Source organism: Danio aesculapii, chromosome 6 (genome assembly GCF_903798145.1).
Source record: "Danio aesculapii chromosome 6, fDanAes4.1, whole genome shotgun sequence".
Classification (NCBI taxonomy): Eukaryota; Metazoa; Chordata; class Actinopteri; order Cypriniformes; family Danionidae; genus Danio; species Danio aesculapii.
In genome coordinates this window covers 25306636-25332605 of record NC_079440.1, presented here as the reverse complement: position 1 = coordinate 25332605, position 25970 = coordinate 25306636, and the positions used below count along the sequence as shown (strand labels likewise).

The 25970-nt window shown below is 34.5% G+C and overlaps 1 protein-coding gene across 2 annotated transcripts in view; it reads left to right on the top strand.

Annotated features, from left to right (window-relative positions):
- The first annotated feature begins 2105 nt into the window (after positions 1-2105).
- Positions 2106-25970, top strand: part of pik3r5 (phosphoinositide-3-kinase, regulatory subunit 5) — a 44877-nt gene continuing 21012 nt past the window's right edge. For both annotated transcript variants that reach the window (XM_056459829.1, XM_056459828.1), the window contains exons 1-7: positions 2106-2319; positions 16147-16257; positions 19857-19957; positions 20165-20233; positions 22527-22665; positions 23007-23076; positions 25517-25691. In XM_056459829.1, the coding sequence (XP_056315804.1) occupies positions 16158-16257; positions 19857-19957; positions 20165-20233; positions 22527-22665; positions 23007-23076; positions 25517-25691 (654 nt within the window). In that variant the 5' untranslated portion in view covers positions 2106-2319; positions 16147-16157. The remainder of the gene's footprint in view (positions 2320-16146; positions 16258-19856; positions 19958-20164; positions 20234-22526; positions 22666-23006; positions 23077-25516; positions 25692-25970) is intronic.

Sequence of the window (25970 nt, the reverse complement as noted above, 5' to 3'; positions counted from 1 at the left end):
TTAATAAGGTGAAATGCTCAAACCAATTTATCATTATATTAATATATTTTCTTTTTAGGAAGTCCAACTTTAGAAAACACCATTATTTTTCATACATATCACCCAGTAATATTTTAACCATTGTTTAATGCTGTGCTGATACATCAATAAGCTCTAATATAGGCTCTTTATACTTGCTATTTTTCTGTATCAAGTAGTCAGACCACTAGATGGCAGTATTGCATTTCCACAAAGTCAACCTCAAACTATGTAGCCTTGTAAACACCTGTCACATCGTGTGCTGATGTGAGTCTATCATTACATATTGTACGTTTTCTGTCCTGATCTCTCGGATAAGTTCCTTTTTTACATAAGCCATAAAATTGAGTTCTACTATTTCATTACAGTTAAGCTGACTAACGCATGTATAATTTTTGAAAAGGGAAGAGACTGACAAAAAGAGATAGACGCTTACTGTACAAAATGCAAATGTTGGCCTCGGGGGGAACTGGTCTTACTCTGAATATAAAAACTGAGTTGTCAGTTAGACTATAGAAAGAATAAAAAAAAAAAAAAACATGGCATTTAAGTATTTACATCAGGGATGGACAACTTGGATCCTAGATAGGGCACTGTCCAGGAAACATATCTGGGTCTATCCCCCAGAGTGACAGCTTTGAAAGTATTATGGCATAGGGATGTGCTCTTCCAAATGAAATATGGTGTGTGACACCAAACAACTTCCCTCTCAAATTAATCACAATTATTCCCTAAGGGCTCTTTGAAGTGGACACTTTTTTGAGCACTTAGGTTTGGAATGACAGTATGATTATTTTCACTCTGAAGTGCCCTTTGGAGGGGCGATATATCCCGCTTTGAATGCACCGACTGATTAGTTTGTTGAGGTGTGTTTAATTAGTGTTGGAGCTAAACTTTGTTAAAGTCTAGAAGGTATAAATGGATCTAAATAACCTAACATTTTGTGACACTATACAACATAACTTAAATTTTTACATTACTTTGAGGGGTAGGTTTAAGGTTGGGGTAGGTATAGAGGTTAATCAAACGCAATTTAATAGCTAGTAACTAAAAGAGGGAAAAAAATAACTTTTAGACACAGCTGTATCCCTTCGAGCCACAACCCTGAACTCTGCAGGACAGTGGCCCTCTAGAATTCATCCCTGATTTACATTTTATAATCTAATAAAAAGATTAGCATTTTATAATATAATATAATATAATATAATATAATATAATATAATATAATATAATATAATATAATATAATATAATATAATATAATATAACATAACATACTATAGGCAATGCGGTGGCGCAGCAGGTAGTGCTGTCACCTCACAGCAAGAAGGTCACTGGTTCGAGCCTCGGCTGGGTCAGTTGGCATTTCTGTGTGGAGTTTGCATGTTCTCCCTGCGGGTCTCCTCCGGGTGCTCCGGTTTCCCCAACAGTCCAAAGACATGCGGTACAGGTGAATTGGGTAGGCTAAATTGTCCGTAGTGTATGTGTGTGAATGAGTGTATGGATGTTTCCCAGAGATGGGTTGCAGCTGGAAGGGCATCTACTGCGTAAAACATATGTTGGATAAGTTGGTGGTTCATTTCGCTGTGGCGACCCCAGAATAATAAAGGGACTAAGCCAAAAAGAAAATGAATGAATAATATAATATAATATAATATAATATAATATAATATAATATAATATAATATAATATAATATAATATAATATAATATAATATAATAATTATTTCCAAATATCTGTATATTATTATATTTTAATTATCTGACTAGGGACACAGGGAGCCTAATAAAACATACAAGTTTCACTTTTTGATACAAATTATTGAAATAAATGAACTTTCCCTCAATATTCAAATTTTTTTGGCACATACCAGTACTGTAAACATATGCCTACATAGATTTATTGCACAGTAATTTCAAGGGCTGTAATTTCAAAGATAGGCTTGCCATTTATGGTTGCCATCCATGGCATTAATAAAACTAAGGCATCTATGAAAGAACAACGCCGTGTGTGTTAAACCTCCTCCCACTGTCTTCCTCTTTGGTTTTTCTGCACCTTCTCATTCTGAGTTCCTGTTTAGTCACAGTAAAGCACAGCAGAAGTGCTAAAAACTCCTGCTCCTGTTGTTGCCATTGCTTCAGCGTCTCTATAGGCTGATTTCACCTGATGCTGAAGGATGTGCTAACATTTCCACCTCTTTTCATTATAAGTGCTGGATTACACAGTAAGGACATCGGTTCTGTCTCACTGCACACACTGATAAAAGGCAAAGACATCATGGGGAGAGGCTAACAACACCAGGTAAGTCATGGCTGCTGTAAATTCCCATATCAAAAGCATTTACTGTAGCACAGGAAAAGAATTAAACTCCAGAATTACAAATTTAAGTAAGTGAACATGATGTGCAGGTGAATTCAAGCCTGCCATTGACTTGCAAGCCAACATTAGAAAGAAAGAGTTTCTATACACTAAGAAAATGAGTTGTTCATAGCTGTGAATGTTCATAGCTGTGGATGAAAGGTGGAAACTTTACTATTTACTGGTTTTGTGCAGTGATGCATGCAGGATAACTTTTTATAACCATAGTCTGCTGAATGCTAATCCTTGAATGTTGTAGTTGTGTAATTCACAGTATAGATCAGTATTTGAGTTTAAAATTTGGTCCACTTTGGACTTTTCGTTAAAGTACTAGTAGGCTGTTTTGTTAAGTTAACAGAGGTTAATAGAATAAGTTTGCATGAACTTGCAAATGTCCTTGTAATCAGTTAGCAGAACAGAAACTGTTAGCAGATATTAACCACATAGCCAGATACATACTTATACTCTAATGAATTCTAGCTGTCATGTACAGTAGGTGCAAAGTTATTAAAGTAAACAGAATGCCTAAAGGGAACCATCAAACCTCATTTTGTAACTCTATTTAAACCATGTATTTGCAGATTAAAAACAAATATGAGTAAAATATACTGTATTGCAGTACATGGAGAAAGCAACAGCCATTTTTCGGTCTTCGTCTGTAGTGAACGGTCAGATGTAAAAACAGTGGTGAAGGCTAAGATCTTATCACGTTCACGTAGCAGACTTATAGAAGCCTTTCTAGTGTCACAGAAGGTAATAGGGTGCACAGTGCAGTGTATGACAAGATGTGGCAGGCAGTGGTGGAAAGAGTACTGAAAAATCATACTTTAGTAAAAGTACCATAACTTGCCCATAAAAGTGTAGTGCAAATTAAGTAAGAGTATCTGTTGTAAATATTATTCAAAGTATGAGTAAAAAGTACCCCTTTCAAAAGTACTCAAGAGTAGTGAGTAGTGTGTATTATGCTGTAAAAAGGATTTACATGTAATTTGTGGATATGTGTAAACGTAACATTCTGTAGGGCAATTTAATTTAGTTATTGCCCAGCAGGCACACAATGTCATCAGATGTTAGTTAATATTAGGTTAGATTTAGGTTGTGATGTCGGGTGACCAAAATTCAATGTGTAGCCAGCATCTATAGGACAACGTTATTTTGATGTCCAATAATGTCAAATGATGTTGATATTTGGTTGATTTTAGGTTGTGTTGGAAAGTGACCAAAATCCAATGTTGAGCCAACATCTTAAACCAAGATGAAAATGACATCATATTGATGTCAAATTTATTCGTCAGATTTGGCAACTAAAATCCAACATCTGATAGATGTCTTAGTGCCACATTAACATCACGCTCTGACATCATTAGATATTGATATTTGGTTGATTTTAGGTTGGACGTTGGACATTGACGTCGGCCTGACATTGCGTTCTGACGACAACCCGATTTTCATTTCCAAACAAAATGCAAGGTCCCCACAACGTTGGGGTACAATGTCAATCTGACTTCATGTTGACGTCTTGTGCCTGCTGGGTGTTTAAGGCCATTTTGGTCATCATACAGTAAACATCCATCACCTTTTCATCAGTGACATGCATCTAAACAGTCTGTGGGTCAATATGTGTAAAGACTTTGGACATCTTCTAAAACACTTTTAATGCTTCCAAACAGTTTGCTGCAATTATAAAGCGCACATGTCTTGGAGTAAATCATTATGATGCGATTTACCTTCTATGTGCGATTTGATTGGACAGGAATCACAGAACGGATTTTTCAAATTTTTATAGACAAGAAAAAATAAAGTAGTGACTGCAGGTTGAAGGAAAGTAGTGGAGTAAAAGTACCAATACTGCACTAAAAATGTACTCGAGGGAAAGTAAAAGTACAAATTTTTGAAACTACTTAGTAAATTACAATTCCTGATAAAAACTACCCAATTACAATAGTTTGAGTATTTGTAATTTGTTACATGACACCACTGGTGACAGGACATTTAAAATATTTTCTTCTTGACACACATACTGTACATATATATTTATACATTACGAAGTCTGCTGATTTTAAGTGATAGAGTTTGGTTGCAAAATGTAGTTTTGGCAACCAAATGTAGTTAAACACACACCATGTTGCATATTTGAAGAATCACGTGCATTAGATTCTGTTGGAGCTTTATGCACTGGTGAATTCACAAGTCAATCATTCATATTTGATGCATTCATGTAATGAAATGCAAACATTTTTCCAACTAATTCTGGTGTCTAAATTCATAAGTATTTTTACTTGCAAAATAGGATTCCATTCAATGTTGTCTAGAATATTCAAATGATGTATTTATTTTCATTATCACCATAGCATATGAAAAAAAGTTCATGCTTATTTTGCAAGAACTGGCCTTCAGTGTTTTGCTTGACTGCAGGAACAAGTGTGATAGAACAGCTTTAAAGCTTCTCCTTTTCATGCACAACAGTATTCAACAGAAACACTAACAACACATGCAAAAGGAAGTTTGTTTTCATATATATATTTTTAGTGCTTACTCATCGGTAACTTAGGAGTGTCAAACTATGTTTCTATTTAAATATATTAATGACATTAGATGGTGGGGTACTTTTAAAAAAATATCCCTAATTTAGCAAAATCACATGTGCAATTGATGCAAGTGTAAGTTGCAATTGCTTGATACAGCTTAAGTGGAATGACACTTAAAAATACACCATTGACCAAAATCGAGTTAATCTAAAGTCTTTTAAAAAGCCAGAGATTGCAAAACTTGAGACTGTGGAAATGAAACTAGATGAACGCTTTGGTGGTGTATAATTGCTTTTAAACAATGTGTTCAGCCGATAAAATGTCATCATTGTCATATATATATATATATATATATATATATATATATATATATATATATATATATATATATATATATATATATATATATATATATATATATATATATATATATATATATATACATACATTATATATATATATAGACATAAACCATTTGAGTTAAAAAAAACAAATCTTTACAAGTACTGTGAACTTACTCCATTTAAATTGAAGTAATGAGGTATTTAATAAACTCAAAACTCTTTTCAAAAGAGTAGAATTAACTTTCAGTACATTTTGAGTTAACTGCACTCATTTCATTTGATAAAGTTGACTGTTAGGTTTTACAGTGTATGATTCAATATATAAAGTGATAAATGTAAATTTATTCTCAAAACCATATTTAGATTTTATCAGATTGTATTAACTATATTCATAATATATTACAGTTTTGTCAGTTTAAATGGCTGTCACATGCAGCATGTTTTTTTGTTGTTTTTTTTTCGTCAGCCAGCTCCTCTGTACAGAATTCGTTAGGTTTGAGTCATAATTTGAAGTGAAAGTGGCTCCTTTAGAATCCGACTAGGCGTTGATTATGTCTCACATGAAGACACAGTAAAGTTGTTTTGTGTTAAACCTCTTCCTGTTTATACGACAGCAGGGTTCATATCGTCTCTATCAATTTCATGTTTCTTACTGTTTAAACCTGTGAGCTCTTTGCACCTGCCATGCACAAAATATATTCCTTTCCAAATTTAGCCTGTGCTTTATTTAGTCTACATATTTATACTCCAACGACACTCTATCTACAGTGTATATATAGACACAAACATTCACCATGCATTTTACTGAATCAAACTGGTTATTCACAATTACCTAAACACTGAGAACTGAGTGTAAAGCAGAATTCAGAACAACAGTGTGTGTGTGTGTGTGTGTTCAAAGTATGTACAGTATTACATTTTTAAAAGGACACTTGTATATTTCACAATCTGGGGATGTTCATGTTTTTACCCGACAGACAGAAAAACCACTAAACTAGTTCCGATTGAAACTGAACATTTACTTTCATCTCTATGATGTATAATAAAAGTGTACATACAGCATACTTTAAAATGTAAGTGAGTTACATAATTGAACTCTATAAGTGAGAAATTGCTTATGTAACAAACAATAATTAAATTATTCTAAACCCTGCATAAAATGGAATGGGCTTCTTATTATATACCTAGTGCTAAAAAATTATTAATTTCACACTGTGTTTTCCCAAATGTTGGGTTAATGTCTTTATTTGCATATTTTTAGCAATCAAATGAGAATTTTCTGAGAACTCCATCTCCATCATATGATTTCAGACAAACAATTCAGAGTAGACCACCCAATGTTGTCATATCAAATGGTTTATTATGGTTATTATGATATGGCATGAATGCAGAATTTGCAGCTGGAAGGGCATCTGCTGCGTAAAAACATATGCTGGATAAGTTGGCGGTTCATTCCGCTGTGGCGACCCCAGATTAATAAAGGGACTAAGCCGAAAAGAAGATGAATGAATGCAGAATTTTATATTTGCCAACAACAATTAATGTTTCTCTTCACCAAAACTTCACCAATCTAATAATATAAAATGTCACTATTAACAAATTTTCCACCGGACCCTGAAACAATGGTTTATATACAGTATATTCATGCTACGTTGTACTAGGAGACTCATGAAAAGCACTCATGTCCTCTTAGGTCCACTAATTTTCAGATGCAATGTGGTCTTGTATTGCCTGAACGCTGCAGATTCATTCTGGTACTATAATTAGTATAATTCTGAGGTCATAATTCTGGATGTCCCCCCTGACCCAGCGAGAAATTACACTCATATGTACGTAGTATGGCTCATATAGTATGATTCAAATATAACATACAGTAGTAAAATCATGTTTTTGAACATACAGCACTAAACTAAAGTACCTCAATTAAACTAGAGTACCTTAATTAATACCATACTTAATACCGTTTTCTACAACAATATATACACACCATAGTTTACAGAGCTTAAAGCAATATAAGCTATATAAAACTATCATAGAGATAGAAAGACTATAGAATACAAATGTGTCACTCGTATTGTTTTGAATAGAGAAAAGTGTAATGGTCAATATGGCGAATAAATCCCGCTTTCTAGTACAAGAGCCAATCATCGATCGGTATAGATTGACAATACTCTGGGGGAGGGGTTTGGACCATACAGGAGTTTCTGCAGATTCTGTGTGATTCGAACATTTATGAGACTGTTGATTTTAGTTTTATTGGTGATTCCTTGAATAATTATTTTACTCATAAGCTTGGCAAGTAGTTTTGGAGAATTCGATGTTTCCCCATTTAGACAGAATGCCCGAGCATACTGCCCGAGAGGCGTTTAAAAGAAAGCCGCCAAATGAAATGAATTGTCTTAAAGGGACTTTGGTATCGTGTACAGTATTTACTACAGTACCATTTCACAATAGTTAATGCTGCATTAAGATGTAGCATCCTTTAAGTTGTAAATACTATAGTATGTACAATATAATCAATTTTACTACAGTAAGGTTTAAAAACACAGCAGTATTTTATATGAACTATTAAAGTATCTTTTTATGTAACCCTGTCTGCAAAAACTCTACAATGTTAGCAATAATAACATGCTACCTGCTTGTTGGACAGTAATGTCTACAGTGGCTACACTCAGGGTTTCGGTTCTTTTCTCTGCTTCTCATAAAGTCTGCTGTGTTTCGTTGCATAGATGTTGAACCATAGGGGTTAATTAAAAGTACAACATAGGCTGAATTATTTGTGTCCCCTTCAAAAATGGTTTATGGATATATAACAAAGGAAGATTATGAATTTATACGTAATCCCCAAGTCGCCACTTAATTTGCTTATGCCTAGGTACGATACTGCATATGATTTGCTTTTGGTTTGTAAGCATCTACTGCACATTTGGTAACACATTGCAGGAATTACAAAAAACAGTGCCTGCCCTGCTTCTAAATTTAACTGTTCCTTTAGCCAGGGCTTGACAATCTGTTGAAAATCCTTAAAAAATAAAGAAAAAACTAATCAATTTTAAAAAATCTAGCATTCAAAATAAGTAATTTATGTATTTATTTTGCTTGTTTCCTCATTGTATACAAACACACTATTTTTCAGTTCACTGTTTTACACAACCTAAACTGACACTGAGTTGAGCGTACAGTTCCCACAGGTACCAATAGAGGCTAAAAGGAAAGAATAGAGTTCCTCATTTCCGCCTAGACAGGAGCAAATCAGCATCCTGGTTCTGGTAAATATTGCTCTGTGATAGATCCCTGTATCTGCTTGACTGGGCCAATGTGTCGGCACTGGCAGCAGCATATAAAAGGAAGCACTTACTGTTGAATGTTGTCACCATTGTTCGACTGCTGTTATTTCCTAAAACGATCGCGGCAGGGGGAGTTAGGCCGTATTGTTACTGGAGGGAGGGATGTGAATGAGAAGACTCTGGGCTCACAGGAGAAGGCGCATTGGGGATATTGGTCCCCATCAATCAGAGACTCCACACAATGAGCGTCGACCCCCTCGCGGTGTGGGAGTCTATCACTGCAGCTGATCGCACCACAACAATGGAGCAACACCTGTTTCCTCGGCAAAGCTCGGGAGCAATCTTCCTGTACAGGGCTGTTGGAAATATGATCAGCAGAAGGAGCTGAGGTGAACCTTCATGCTGGGTCACAATGGGATCTTGAATCAGCTTAGATTTACTGAGCATCTCATTAGACGTACTGTAAGGATAAGGCTTTATAGTGTTCGTTGTTGATGTATTTTGTTTCAGTAGTCTGTGAGTACAGTCTGTAAGTACAGTGCATTTATAAGTAGGGGGAAGCAAGGATGAAAAAAGATAAAGTTTTGGACAGAAATTTGTTTTTGCTATGGTTACTAACTCACAACTGTGGTCTATCAATATCAAGTGGTATTCTATACAAATGTTAAACAACTTCAAAATAACTTCACTAGGGACAAAAATAACAGGCAGGGTCAAATGTAACCCAACAATATATGCTGGATTTACTGGCCTACTTTTGTTTATAGTAAATATAGCTGACTGTGACATTGGCAATATGTTAACTGCAAACATATTTTGAAGTATTTTATATTTGCAAAAAACATTTTCATTTTAATATATAATATATTCATATATATTTATAAAACATCTAAACTGAAACACTGCATGCAATATGGAAGTGAAAAACAACTTCTGGCTCTTAGCAACGGTGAGATAAAATTAGTAACAATAACAGTGTTACTTTTATCCCAACAAGTGCTATTGCCATTTATATGCATTGCACTTTTAAAATGTACGTGCTATAGCACAAAATAATCTGTAGATTGATCATAATTGTGACACATGAGAAACAACTTGTGGTTAGGAAAATAAATACCACTAAAGTAATTTACTTTCTGCACTTGAAATCCACGGGACACAGTAATTAAACGGAAAACAAATGCTGTCAGGGCTTAGAGAAATTTGCTGTAACTCTTATCGCCGCTAATAATTGGCAGTTGCAGTTTCTTTGACCAATCATTTACACTACAATGATGCTTTGGGGGCCTTAAAATGCACACTATTGAAAAAGATTTGAAAGTGCAAGCTATACCATTATTGTCTGCATAATGCTTATTACGTGTTCAGTCTATAAGCATGTGTGAGAACAAAATTAAATTCACTCTGTCTAATTTCAAGACTGCTATTTTTTATGTGCTTTGCCTGCTTGTCCCCACAGTCAAAGCATCATGTCAGTAAAGCAGAACTCCTGTGAAGGTAAAGATTTTCAGAAACTCTGCTTGCAGTATTGCAGTATAATGGCTTTGATGTCAGAATGCTATCTACTTTGTTTACATGAGGTGAGTCCGTGCACTTACTGGAAGCAGTAATAAAAAAATAGCTTTTAAATGACTGAATAAAAATTCCATTCATAAAATAACATACGTACTTGAGGACTAGGCCTAAAACCATGGTAGACTCAAAGACTGCATGTGTGCAATAGAGTATTGTGTTTCTTTACAAAGTGCCATTAGTCTGATATACACTCTAAAATGAAGTGAATATTTTCAAAGTTTGCAAAAAAAAAGTAGTATTGATCATATTCAAGCCCAAAACCACCTTAAGTAAGCATAAAAATACTTTTTTTGTGAGTGAATTTAGATATTATGATTCAAAGTTGCCATTTCCATCACTTGTTTTACATATAATATTTCAAAACGTGGGGTGGCATGGTGGCTCATGGGTGTTTCCCAGTATTGGGTTGCGACTGGAAGGGCATCCGCTGTGTAAAACAAATTTTTCTTTTTCACATTTTCACACTTTTTTTAGCGCATCAGTGTTGTGTAAATAATCAGTCAAAAGAATGTTTAATGGTGTTTAAATCATGTTTAAATAATCATAATGCATTACCTTACTGTTCCTGTTACTGTCATCTTGCCAATGGTGTGTAATTGTTCTATATACTGAAAAGTAAAATGGCGTAGAATCAGTTTTCATTCAGAAAGATTGTGTAAACTTTACAATTAATTACAAAGAAACACGTGTTGAAAAAAAGTGAGAAATAATGAAATAGAATTTTCTTTGTAAACAAAAGTCCCATTTATCTAAACAATGTCTAAACAATGAGCATTCTCAGCTCTAAATATTTGTGGAATAAAAAGTGAAATCCAAATGTTGCAAGATAGCTGACTCAGGTTAATAGACTTCAAGCTAAGTTTCACTCATCTTGTTCATAATCTGTACACCTCAAATGTCTCTTTGCTTAACATAGGAAGTTTGCTGGGATTGTGTTTTGTTGCCCAGATGAAATCATCCTCTCGCATAAGAGGATGTGAACACATCCTTTTACGTGTCAACAAGGTCACTTCCACATTTTCAGAGGTTGCAAAATGAACAAAGGACTATAGGCATCTGACTGACTGACAGCTGTTTTGCTCCACTTCAATCATTTATTATGCCATTAATCAGACCATTGATGCAAACCGGATCTAAACAATACTTCTCAACCAGGGGGCCACACAATGGCTTAAACGATGGTATTTAGATTACAAAATTCTAGAATCACAGAATGACTAGATGGAAATTGCTAACAAATAAACAAAAGTTAATAAAAAGTTAATAAATCAAGTAGATTTGTCATAATTACAGTATAACTTATTTTATGGGAAATATTAGGAACCAACGATCTATAACTAACTTTTTTTTTTAAATAACAGACTTAGTGTTTAGGCAGTAAAAAGGTTGATAAAATAGTTTATTTAAAAAAAAAAAAACATATTTTAGTCTTTTGCTTGAGTTCACCAAGTCAAGGTTAAGGTAAAATGCACATTAAGCATTTTTTTCCATCATGCAAAATAAAGAAGTTACAATAATTTAAGCATTAATAATAATAATTAAAAAAAAATCTACATTTCATTTAAATTAGTATTTAATTTGCACTTGCATCGTGTGCCATTTCCTATGAAACTAGTTAATGAAAATCAATCAAATACAAACAACACATGCGACATAAAACAGCTTTTTGTTCACGTAATGCAAACAGCAATCATAAGTTCAGTGATGAATAGTTCCTTCCAGGCAGCTTGGCAAAGCTACAATAGAGCTCCATAGGGTCATTTAATATCAAGCTGTTCCCAATACATTGCTCACGAGCCTATTGTTGTGCTTGAATATGAGTGACCAACCTTAACACATGTTTAAGGATAACCTCAAATCTATTTACTATTTGTTCTTTAAGTTTCATTTTTTCGTATCTCTCTGTGGAGTTCTTTTAAGTTTTTCTTTTGTTTCTTAATGACTGACAGATGAACATGTGGGTTTTGTGTATCCTTTTGATTTCCCTGGAGTTAACCTCAGCAAATTCCCCTCAGTGACCACACTGAAATGTGAAAAAAAAAATAAAAAATCGAAATAAAAATGGATATTGCATAATGATGGAATTTTTAGCAATGTGTGGACAAACACACCATCTAACCTTCCTTTAGATCCGAAAAGAAATCCCCTGACATTAATAGACAAGAAATCATCTAAATCTATTTATAATACAGTTCTGGTTTTCTTAAGGTTTCTTAAGGTCTTCAGTGTTAACAGATTTGGCTATATACTCCTGTGATTATGACCTTCAGAGGCTTTAACACAAACACACAAACACACACACACAAGCGCACGCGCACACGCACACACACACACACACACACACACACACACACACAAACCCCGATGCAATTTGTTAAAACTATTGTTAATATTTTAGGTATATAAAATTGATTATTTAAAAAAAGCTTGATTTAAACATGTTGTCCTTTTTTAATTCACCTCATTTTCTAAACGTAAAATAAACAAGTACAATCGTTAATTGAGATATGTGCAGTGGTGTAAAGTAACTAATTACAAATACTCAAATTACTGTAATTGAGTAGTTTTTCTCAGAAATTGTAATTTACTAAGTAGTTTAAAAAATGTGCACTTTTACTTTCCCCTGTGTACATTTTTTGTGCAGTATAGGTACTTTTACTCCACTTCTTTCCCTCAACCTGCAGTCACTACTATTTTTTCTTGTCTATGGGGATTAAAAAAATCAGTCTAGTGATCCCGGTCCAATCAAATCGCACATAGAAGGTAATTCGCATTATAATGAACTACTTCAAGACATGTGCACTTTACATTGCAGCAAACTTTTTGGAAGCATTAAAAGTGTCCAAGAAGATGTTCAAAATCTTTACACACATTGACCCAGAGACTGTTTAGATGCATGTCACTGATGAGAAGATGTTGGATATTTACTGTATGATGACTGAAATGGCCTTAAACACCCAGCAGGTGCAAGACGTCAACATGCCGTCAGATTGACATTGTACCCCAACATCGTGGGGATGCTGCATTTTGTTTGGAAATGAAAATCGGGTTGTCGTCAGAACTCAACGTCAGGTCGACGTCAATGTCCAACGCCCAACCTAAAATCAACCAAATATCAACGTCTAAAGATGTTACAGCTTGATGTTGTGTCGAAGTTACCACTATTGACATTTATCAGACTTTGGATTTTGGTTGCCATACCTGATGAATAAATGTCAGTATTTGACATAAATAGGATGTTGGTTTAAGATGTTGGCTCGTCATTGGATTTTGGTCACTTTCTAACAATCTAAAATTGACCAAATATTACCGTCATTTAAAGGCGTTATTGGACGTCAAAATAACGTTGTCCTTAGCTATGAATTTTGGTCACCTGACATCACAACCTAAAGCTAACCTAATATTAACATCATATTACGTTGTGCGCCTGCTGGGTAGTAACTATGCATTACAGAATATTACATTTACACACATCCACAAATTACATGTAAATGCATCAGCTTTTAACAGCATAATACTCACTACTCATGAGTACTTTAAAAACGGCTACTTTTTACTCATACTTTGAGTAATATTTACAACTGGTACCTGAACTCTACTCATACTACATTTTTAGGCAAGTACTTTTACTTAAGTATGATTTTTCAGTACTCTTTTCACCACTGGATATGTTTAATGACCATTTAGGCTATAGCCTTTGCATTTAGCATAAACATTTATCAACAGCGACGTTTTGTTTCATAATAAAGTGTACCTCGACCTTTGGATTCCCTTGTTTATCAGGTTTGTGGTTGTATCATAAGCAACACATGAATCGACGATGCTCTGATGCTGACGCGCTTATCATTTTATGCAAATTCGCTTTATGACGCATGACGCTCGAAGTGCAGCGCGCGCTCTGCGTGTTCACGCCATCTGAACGATGTTTGGTGGTGAGTAAGTTTTGTGACAAATATTTATGAAAAGCGAAGTTAACCAAGAAAAGCTTTACTCTGGTCTATCATTAATAGTGGTGGCTTGAGCTTTGAGGTTAATAATTCAGTGTTATCTCTTGGTTTGTGGGGATTTTTTGTTTTGACATTAGGGAAGTTTTGAGAGTCATATACTGACATGACAACACAGGTATCTGATATGAGCCACATTTATATTACGTTCAGGCTGATGCAGTGATAAAATTACCCTAAATCCTAATTTGTTTCCAGCCCAATACTTTCTATCCAATGTGAGGATTGTAATCATAGATGAGTAGATTGTGTATCTCTTCTGTTATTTTTTTTTCCAATTAATTATTAATTTATTTATAGCCTATTTATGTGAGACATATGTTATATTGGAAGAGTAAGAGCTGGATATGGGAAGATATTTATGAATATCTTTATGTGCCATGGAATTCAGCACATTATTTGCCACACTAACACAGTACAATAGAAAAGTGTTAGGTAAAGCAACGTTTAGGTCATCATGACCTGAAATACTAAATAAATACATAGAAAAACACAAACCAATGCAATTTCAGGTTATCCAATTTCTGTTGGAATTAACGTCTCTGGAGGTTTTATCAAATCTTGGAACTCATATTTTTTTTATTATGATGACAAATGATGATGCCCTATTTGTAATTAATTAGCTTACTTACTTTACATTAACAAAATGTAGAAAAAAATGTCACAAAGTCGCAAAACTTACTTTACATTCATGTTAAACTGACTGATTCCAGTTAAAGCTTGTGTAATAAAAAATAAATAGAATTTAGCATAAAAGGATAGTTCACTTTTTACTTTAGAGGTTTACTCACCCTTTACATGTTCCAAAAGGGTTTTTTCTTTCTTTTGTTGAACACAGAAGAAGATATTTTGAAGAAAACTGAAAACCTATTGACATTCTATAGTATTTGTTATTATTCTGTACAGAAGTGGATTGTTTGCTTTCTACAAATAATCTTTTTTAGTGTTCAACAGTAGAAAGAAACTTACTGCAATCACTAGAGTAAATATTGAGCAAAATTTATTTCTTGATGAATTATCACCTGAAATATGGTTAACATGTGAAATAAGTTAAATTATTATTAAAACTTATAGTTGTCATGGAAATTCAGCACAGTGGAACAACATTTAAAAGTGGTATAGTCGTAATGATTTTATCAATTTCTCTGCCACAACTGCACTTTAAAAAACATCCATGTCAGCCAAACGTCAAAACATTTTCCTGAACTTGTAAAGTTATTGCACATTCAAAACATTCATTGACCAGTGACTCGTTGGAGATAAAATGAAATTAAAAAAATCCCCCGTATTTTGATCTTTGCATTTAGGAAAATTAGACTGTTGAAAAGGGGGTTCTCTGTGCCTTGTTTATATACAATAAATTTACTCTTCTAATAGAGTTTTTTTCCCCCATCATTTGGATATTGCAACTTGCATCATGTGTAAACCATCTGCATTAGTTTGAGGTTTTAGTTGTTTTCTATTATCAACATGTCTTTCCCGGCTGTCTGTTCCCAGACTATATACAGTATAGTATATGTGATGGTGTTTATTTCTAGATGGCAGGTGCACAGCAGTAAATGTCAGGAACTTTATATGTAACAGGAAGGAAAACAACAGTAGTACAATCCCCTTAATTATCCCTAAACAAGATATTCTCTTGAAATTCTCCGACACTGGGTAGAACATTTTCCTAAACCCCTTTATCATTTACAGATATGCAAAGGATGCTGCATGTTTACTTCCCTGGTAGGAGACAGGCAGGTGTGCGTGTGTTTGTTTATGTAGATGCCATTCTCTGGAATGATAGACATTTTATTGACGCTTGTCGCTACTTCATTCTGGTCACACAAGCTGAATGTAAAGGCTGAAACTGCATAAGAAAGCATTTTTCTTTGACTTACATATTTTCCATTTAAATTTAAGGAAGCAGTTCCCATGCCTTACGTAATACTTTTTTGGTCACAACTTTATCAGGAATAAAGTTCAGATGGGAGCCAGTGTGTTTGATCTCTTCTTTTTCTTTAGATAACTTCAGATGTTGTTTTTTTAGTTCCAGTGAAGATGCAGCACACGTCGTGCACAGAGGACCGGATCCAGCACGCTCTGGACAGATGTCTCGATGGACTCCGGCCATCCGAAAACCTGTCACAGTCCTGGAGCGGTAAGCTGATGATGGGCCACTGCTGCTCATGGCTCACTTTTGCTTGACGTCATTGTTTTTCATTTCAATTTTTAACTTCTGTTTTGTAGAATTTCTATATGCGTTCTTCTTTTGTCATTTTCCGCTTTGGCTTTCAGATGAGCATGTGTTGCAGATGTAGATATAGGGCAGATTTGGTCTGCTAGCAAATGTAATATCTGCACTGTAAAACCCAACAGTCAACTTTATCAAATGAAATGAGTGTAGTTAATTCAAAATTTACTAAAAGTTAATTCTACTCATTTGAAACCAGTTTTGAACACAGTGTTGAAGGTAATGAGTTAATTAAATACTTCATTATTTCAACTTAAATGGAGTAAGTTCACAGTACTTATATAGATTAGTTTTTTTTAACTCAAATGGTTTGCAGCAATCGGTTTCCTCACATGGTTTAAGTTGTCATAACTTATTGTGTTTTACAGTACTCAGTTGGTTTGAGTTCACTTAATTTATTGAGTTTTACTGTGCTCAAATTGCTTCGTGTACTCAAATGGATTAAGTTCACAGTACTCATTAGGATTAGTTTTTAAACTTAAATGGTTTGTTGCAATTGGTTTCCTCAAATAATTTGAGTTACCTTAACTTATTGGGTTTTACAGTGTGTAATAAATATCTTAAAATTCTAAATATTATTTTGTCTGAATCCAAGAATTAATTTCACAACATACAGTATTTATATATGTTTAGACATCTGTTCAGAGGAGAGTAAAACACACACCCACACAGAGATCTGCCATCAGAGAGAAAATAATATTAATAGGAAAACCCCTGCATGCAGTCCCTAATGTCTGTGTCAGGTCAGTAAGCTTTTAATAAATTGACTTGAAGAAAATGTTACTCTTAATTTTGTTATAAAGCATTTAACATTTTTGAAACATTTTTAAGTAGGGCTAAGAAATTAATCGAAAAGTAATCGACTTCGTCATTCAGAAATTATAATCGATCTAATTTTTTTACAGGTCAATTTTTTCAATTACTGCCATACCGTGTGTGGAGTCACGTGAGCCCGCTCTGTTAAGGCTGAATTATACTTATTATATTATGATTTATACTTATTATATTATTCTGATATTATACTTCTGCCAAGCGCACACGTACGGTATGGCGCAGCCTTTGCATACACACACACCTCTCAAAAAAATGTACTTACACATCACAGTGACATGTAGCATAAGCTTTGTGATTGGTCAGTTTGGTAACGGTGATGACAGTGGGTGGCTCAGAGAGCTGCATTTTAGGCAATGTGTGTTTTATAGCCATGGGACGATAACCGTTTTCAAGGTATACCAGGGTTTGTAAAAGTCAAGGTTTTAAAACCACCAATATTTTTTGTAATACCTTTCCTACGATATATGTAGGATTTTTATTTTTTATTTTTATTTTTTCAGGACAACAGTATCTCCAGCAGAAAAGATATCCAAAGATGCCGTTTCAAATTGTAAAGAAACTTGTGATTTTGAAACTAATGAAGACAGTAGAAGTCAATGTCAGTTGATGGAAATGCCAAGATATGCATACATTTTGAAAATGCGTATAAAAAACGTATGTGCATAACTGAGTTGGATAAACTTTTTATTCGTTAAGAAAAGTTGCGCATAAACTATGATGGAAACACTTTTACCGAACAAATTCCAGTGTGTGCATTAAAAAGGTCATGTGATTTTGTTGTGATCATGATGATAAAAATATGTGTAAATGGACAAACAAAATGGGGTGACCACATTGTAAAACATCAGAAAAGTTGTTTTAGTCATTCTAAAATGCCTTTCATCTTTCATCAACGTTTCCATCTTAAACCATTTCAGTATTCCTGTTATTATATTACCAATTACCTCCAGAGTTGTCAAGAGTTTCTGTGCTCTGCATCTCATGCTTTCAAACGCCACCACGCATTCATTGCATGTCGGCATCGTCTTCTGTGTCATTTTATTTAAAAAAGGAAAAGATTCACACAGCTTCTCCTACTACAGCAAATTCAGTTTTTGTTTGATTTTGTTTTGTTTTTGTTCCATTTTCTGTTGATAGTTGTCATTAGTTTATCGGGAAGTGACGATTTTGTTCTCCTTGACTAGTTGGATGGAAACGCTGCTTTATTCACGTGTCTTTTATGCAATAATCCAGTTTTGAGTTAGTTAAAGTTCATTTGCATTTTTGTATGGAAACATAGCTAATGATTCCTTCAAATTATTTAGCCTGACATTTTTACTGTTTCAAAATATAATAAATGTTTCTCAAAATGAAATATATTGTGTTCAAAGGTTTTGATTTTTACCCAGACATTTAAAAAACTAATTTTAGAGCAGTGATCACAATATCGTGAACCGTGATATTTTTATCTAAGGTTATCACATCATCAGAATCTTATACCAGCCCATTCCTAGTGTTTTAATTTTAGTTGTTTAGCATTGATGTTCAATAAATAATCATAGATAGTAGATAGTGTGTGTTTTCTTGAATTATTTTAAAATCAAATAATCCACCCTACGTTCAAAAATTTTTGTAATATGCGAGCATATTTACTGTACAAAACTTGTCAGTGACAAGTATGAGGCCAAAAACATAAAATAAATAAACAAAATAATTAATCATTAATCGTAATCGAGTTAAAATGTTCAATTAATTAAGATTTTTATTTTAGGCCAAATCGCCCAGCTCTATTTTTAAGGCTGTCCTTTAACTGTGTTTATTGTAAATCATGTTATTTTTTCCACTGACCCATGTATTATCCTACTATAAGAAGAGTAAATCAAAATTGAGTGTATTGGCTTGATTTCACAAAGGGTGAAAATTCTCTATATTGGTTGTGTATTTCCTCTGGTTGGTGTTTTACAAACCCGGAAACTGCTTTTTTTTCCTGTAATTTTGTATTTTTACTCATAAATGCTCATGATTGTGTTATAGTTTGAGCTCTGCAGAGTGTGACAAAGTTAAAATACTCAGAAAGATGTTATTATGAAAAAGCCTTCTGAAGGAAATGCATTATTTGACACCTTTACTAGAGCAGGAAGCTGCAAAGTCCTTCTAGTAAAACAGAATTGTCAACATCAGCCAATGCAGCTCTTTAGAAAGACAGCAAAAGTTGCCTTATATATATATATATATATATATATATATATATATATATATATATATATATATATATATATATCAGCTCACCACAGTTCATGTTGCAAATTGTAGATTTGAGGTTACACGCAGTCACGAAAACCAATATGATCTGTTGCTCTCAAATTGTGCACCGCAGTATGTTCTTTCTCAGAACTCTGACCAAAACTGCACATCACCATTTAGAGCAGGGAACCCCTTGACCTGGCAAGAGCAGTGCAGATTTTAGGATAATTGGCTACTCAATGTGTCATATAATTAACCAGTCCTTTCCTGTCAGGTGTGTATTTTCAGATCGATTCTTGGCCTTCATTTGTGACTCATTTAGTGTTTTTCGAGGTCATACGTACTAGTGGGAGACTTGTTTACTAGATTTCAATTTGAGGTTTAAGTACCACTTTCACTATGAAGGTTCTCATGTGTGTTTCTCTATGCATGTTTTTGTGTGTGTACAGCGGGCTGGTGTATGAACCGCTGGAGTCTAGAAGAGCTGATTAAAAGAGACCCCGATAATTTTCTCATTCTGCTGCAGCAAATTCTCAGAAAAGCCAGAGAGGTGAGAATGTTTGTATGAATGCGCACCATAGCTGAATACTGCGCCCGCCGTGTTACTTTCAGTCACGTTTCTCTAGATTATGCCCCCTTGTGGGCTCTGCAGGCTTTGACAATTTAACTTCTAGTCTTAGATTTTGGTGTTTATTAAGCAAAATGAATACATTTTAAAGTAGGATGTTATTAAAAATTTATTATTTTTTTGTTTTAGGTTCAGCAGGAGTGTCTTTATGAGCTTGTGGCCCCTTTGGCTCTCATGTTTGAGTCCACACTACTGCAGGTAAACATCATGAACGCCAGCGTTGATTATTTAAGGAATACATTTAAAAAGATTGTTTAAATAATCACAAAGTGTCCATTTATCTAAATTTACCTTTGTTGCTTTTGTTCACATTTAAAAGTTATTAAGTTACCTTTGTTCACATTTAATTGGGTTGATTATACAGAGCATCCGGAAAGCATTCATAGCGCTTCACTTTTTCCACATTTTTTTATGTTACAGCCTTATTCCAAAATGGATTTAATTCATTAATTTCCTCAAAATTCTACACTCAAAACCATATAAAGACTATGTGAAAAAAGATTTTTTGAAATTGTTGCAAAAAAAAAACTGAAAAATCACATGTACTGTATATAAGTATAAGTATTCACTTTGCTCAATACTTTGTTGATGCACCTTTGGCAGCAAATACAGCCTCAAGTCTCAAGAATATGATGCCACAAGCTTAGCACACCTGTCTTTTGGGAATTTTTGCCCTCTTTGCAGTAGCTCTCAAGCTCTGTCAGGTTGGATGGGAAGCAACGCTATACAGCCATTTTCAGATCTCTCCAGAGATGTTCAATAGGATTTAGATCTGGGCTCTGGCGGGGCCACTCAAGGACATACACTGAGTTGTTGTGAAGCCACTCCATTGATATTTTGGAGGTGTGCATTGGGTCATTGTCTTGCTGGAAGATGAACCGTCTCCCTAGGCTGAGGTCAAGAGCACTCCAAAGCAGGTTTTATTCAGGATGTCTCTGTACATTGCTGCATTCATCTTTCCCTCTATCCTGACTAGTCTTCCAGTTCCTGCTGCTGAAAATCATCCCCACAGCATGATACTGCCACCACCATGCTTCACTGTAGGGATGGTATTAGTCTGGTGATGAGTGGTGCCTGGTTTTCTCCAAACATAACGCCTGACATTTACTCCAAAGAGTTCAATTTTAGTCTCATCAGACCAGATTTACTTTTTGTTTCTTATGGTCTGAGTGTCCTTCGGGTTTTTTTATAACCTTCCCCAGCCTTGTGTCTCGAGACAATCCTATCTCGGAGGTCTGCAGACAATTCCTTTGTCTTCATGCTTGGTTTGTGCTTTGACAAGGACTGTCAACCCTGGGACCTTATATAGACAGGTGTATGCCTTTTCAAATCATGTCCAATCAACTGAATTTACCACAGGTGAACTCCAATTAAGATGCTGAAACATCTCAAGAATGATCAGTGGAAACAGAATGTACCTGAGCTCAATTTAGAGCTTCACGGCAAAGGCTGTACATACTTATGTACAAGTGATTTTTCAGCTTTTTTATTTTTAATAAATTTGCAACAATTTCAAAAAAAATCTTTTTTCACATTGTCATTATGAGGTATTGTGTGTAGTATTTTGAGGAAATAAATCAATTGAATCCATTTTGGAATAAGGCTGTAACATAAAATGTGGAAAAAGTTAAGAGCTATGAACACTTTCCGGATGCACTGTACATTTTTTATGAAAACATCATTAAAGTGATTATGAAAATGATCAATGAAAAGTGAAAGACTAGAATTATTTGTTGAATTATCAGATTTTTAATTCATTTGATATAATGTTTTAGTTTTATGCCTTCTCTGCTGCATAAAAGTTTGGATTTCTTTGTTTATTTATTAAAACCTTGCTATTTACCATGACTTTTTTTCAGCTTCATTGCTTATTTATTTATTTATTTATTTATTTATTTATTTATTTATTTATTTATTCATTAATTTTCTTTTCGGCTTAGTCCCCTTATTAATCAGGGGTCGCCACAGCTGAATGAACCGCCAACTTGTCCAGTATATGTCCAGTGAATGTCCTTCCAGCCACAACCCATTACTGGAAACTTATTTTAGTTTCTTACTTTCAGTTTTAAAACCTTGAAAGAATAATTTTCAATTAAAAAAAAAAAAAATATATATATATATATATATATATATATATATATATAAATATATATATATAATTTATATATATATATATATATATTATATATATATATATAAAACAATACATTTTCTAAATTCACAATTTTTTGCCTCTCTAAATGAAGTTCATAAACCCATGTACATCTTTACTCTTTTTATGTCAATTGTTTTGCTGCTATTTTTTGTAGTGTGAAATTTTGCTTCATATCTTGAAATAGTTCAAAGAAGCTCATTTTCTGTGATGATTTCAGACTTTGTTATAAAAATTGCTTTAAGACTGACATTTTGGCACTTCATTCATTCATTCATTCATTCTCCAAGGAGCTAATTCCAAAAGCTAAATCACATGTGTCTGTCTTCCTCTTTGCAGATGCCTCTTTGTCCATCCAGTGAAAATGTTCTGACAGAGGCATGTGAAGTGTTTCATGGCTTTCTAGCGTGGCCTGAGCCCTACTGTAGTGTGTGTCGTAACCTGCTCTCCACACTGCATCAAGAGCTTCGAGCTCCAGGTACCATATTCACATCAGTAATCACAATATAAACTTATTTAATCACCAGCACACACAGTTGAGCACATTAATAAAATAACAGGCCATTAACATTTTCCCAATTCATAAATAATTACAATAACAGCTTCAGTGCAGTGAAATGCTGCCTCTCTGTGGTTTAAAAAAACACTGCAGCTGTTGTCAAAAGCAAGTGTTTCACTTGTTTATGAGTTTTGTGAGCACAAGCAGTACCATAGAGATTACTTAACATACTTCAACATCAGTACATTCAAGATTTTGATGTTACATAACGTTGAAACTTGATGAAATGATGTGTTCTTGTGTGTGTTTGCCTGTATCAGGGATTTCGTACCACAGACTGGTAAGAGAGGAACAAGGCCTTGCCACCTCCAGTCAGCGTTCTAAGATCATGTGAGTGTGTTTCCACAGAAGCAGGAGGAAATCCTGTTGTGTCAGTTATTGCTCACCCCTTTGTGGTTGCAATCTTCACCCCTCACTTCCTGTGTCAGTTCTTGAATATTCTGAATTTAGATTTTTTTTTTTTTATTATCAGTTTGTTTTAGCATTTCTCTAAGAAACCAGCCACAATAGCAGAAAATATCCCAAAACGTACAATGGAAAATATACTTTTCCTACCTAGAGTTTTTCTCTTGTTTTTAGTCCAAATATGTAAAAATCTATAAATCAAAAACCATTTCCTAGACAAGTAAAACGTATTGTCTTGTTTTCAAAAGTTTTTCAAAGCGAAAAAAAAAAATATATATATTATTTTTATTATATAAAGTAATAGAAAAGTACATTCAAGGGGATTTTTTTATAACATATTGACAAAACAAGTCCTGCAGTGGCCAGAGGGAGTTTGAGCCATTCTTCTTGCAGAATACTGGCCACTTCACTAACGTTTCCTGACTCGCTCCTCCAAAACACCCCAAAGTGGCACAATAATACTTTGATTTGGTGACTGTGTAGGTCATTGGAGATGTTCACGCCCAACTATTACATTCATTAAGCCACTTTGTCACCAGTCCTTCTCTGTGTATTGGTGCATTATCATCCCGATACATGGTACCGCCTTGTTTAAACCACCAGTGAAGGTGGACTCATAAACAATACATGTTTCATCTATATTGACCATGTGGAGCTCCCGACAAACAGTTTTGGTGGAAAAAGGAGAGTTAAGGTGCACGTTGAATTCTGCAGTGAGTTGGGCAGCAGTGGTTTTATGTTTTTGCACACAATCCAGGTTAGCACTCGGACATACGTTTCAGACAGGTTCCTCTTGCGTCCATAGTTACTCCTGTTGAATGTGGTTTGTCCTTCTTTGTGGTATGCTGGCATTACTCTGGATATTGTGGCACTTAATAAATCACTAAGACTTGCTGTCTTGGTCACAGACACCAACAATTTGTTCTCTTTTGATCTCTGATATGTCACCCATAATGTTGTGTGAATTGCAATATTTTAAGCAAAACTGTGCTCTAACTCTGCTAATTAAACCTTTACACTCTGCCCTTACTGGAGGAGTGTGCAATCAGTGAAGATTGGCTACCAGGCTGGACAAATTTAGCCATGAGACCTCCAACACTAAATTGGCCAGTGTTTCAGTTTTATTGTTTAACCCCAGTATAGAAAAAAAAAATTGTTTTAATAATTCTATTTCTTTTTTCTAAAAATTATTTTTTAAAGTTTACTATTGTTTTATTGAAATCAATCAACCTGAAAATAGGGGTGTAACAGTGATCACAACCCACAGTTTGGAACTCACGTGACCCATGGATTAATAACTTTTTTTTAATTCATAGTTTATTCCAATTGCATAGAGATCACCTCCCTCGTCATTCAAATCACGTGTATAAAAGCATTTCGGCTTCCCTGTAAAATATAATGATGGCGGAAAAGGTGGCGTGGGACCTACCTAAATTCTTTCTTAGGCTATTAATTAAAGGTGTTTTCTGTCAATGTTTGTTAAGCCTGCAATAATGCATTCGGTGTAAAGCTGCACATTAAAATATCCTAATCTCAATTCAAACTTGCGCAACATAAATGGTACATGTATATGTTAATGATTTGCATATGTTTATTAATCCTTCAAAGCGCTCCATTTAAATCTGCATTTGATAGAGAGATTCTGTTTTTACACTTTTTCAGTTAGTTATAAACACTAAATAACACAGAAGGTTATTTTTACTGGGGTAAAAGTTTATAGTTCAGATATAAACTCTGATGTTTATGGTAAAGATTAAACTTACAGTTTAATGGAACTATTACACTATTACTATTACTATAACAATTACATTGTGTAACCAATGGGTGGCAACAAACAACCATCAAAATTATGTCACTGAATAGGTTTTTAAAAATGGAACACTATAATGAAACATGAAGTTTGTGTTAAATGTTGAATCAATAATTGAAAATTAAATATGATATGTTGTACAGGAAGTTAGATTTCTATATTTAGCATTATCAACAACAGGCAAATATCATTTTTCCTATTGAAAATTATCCTTTTTTCAGCTAGTTCTTTCTTGATATTTGTTTTTATTAAAATTACAGGTTTTAAGTTCTGTTTGTTAAAACCAATGATTTTTGCAGTAATATTTTTTGCATAAATGGCAAGCAAATGACATTTGTCTCCTTCCTTTTTTGCTGATCCAAAAAATGGTTCAATCTGTGACTCAGAAACCATAGTGTGATCCGAACCATGAGATTTGTGATCCGTTACACCACTACCAGAAAATAAAGAATGCAAAACTGTTCTGTTCGCATTATTGATATGATCAGTCTTTGTGTGTGTTTGTGCATTTGTGTTTCACTAAAGTGCTGTGTTCTGATGTTTTCTCTGCTGCAGTACGGTGTTCTTGATGAACCCCGCCGAGGTGCCCCTTGAGTTCCTGTCTGTGGCGGAGCAGCTCAGTTCCATAGAGGTCTCACAGAGAGAGAGCAGTGTTACGCTCATTAAACACAGCTACCAGTCAGTGCTCGGTACAAAATACCCACTACACACCATCAGCAGTGCTCTACAGGTACATCACACTGTGCATTAACACAACACAAGAGATTTTCCTCTATTAAAAGAAAAAAGTGCTCCAAAACTAGTGCGTGTGTGCTAGAGTGTGTGCACGCTATTATGTGTGTGTATGAGTGCATGGGTGTATCACTATGTGGGTGTCAGGAAGTGATCTGATTTGGGGGAGGGGGTTAATTACTGGATGTGTTAAAAAAATTACTCATATGTGGGCTGGTTGTCGGCTAACAGAGAAGAAATAGACTGATTGACTGATTGAGTGGGAGTGATTAAGGGC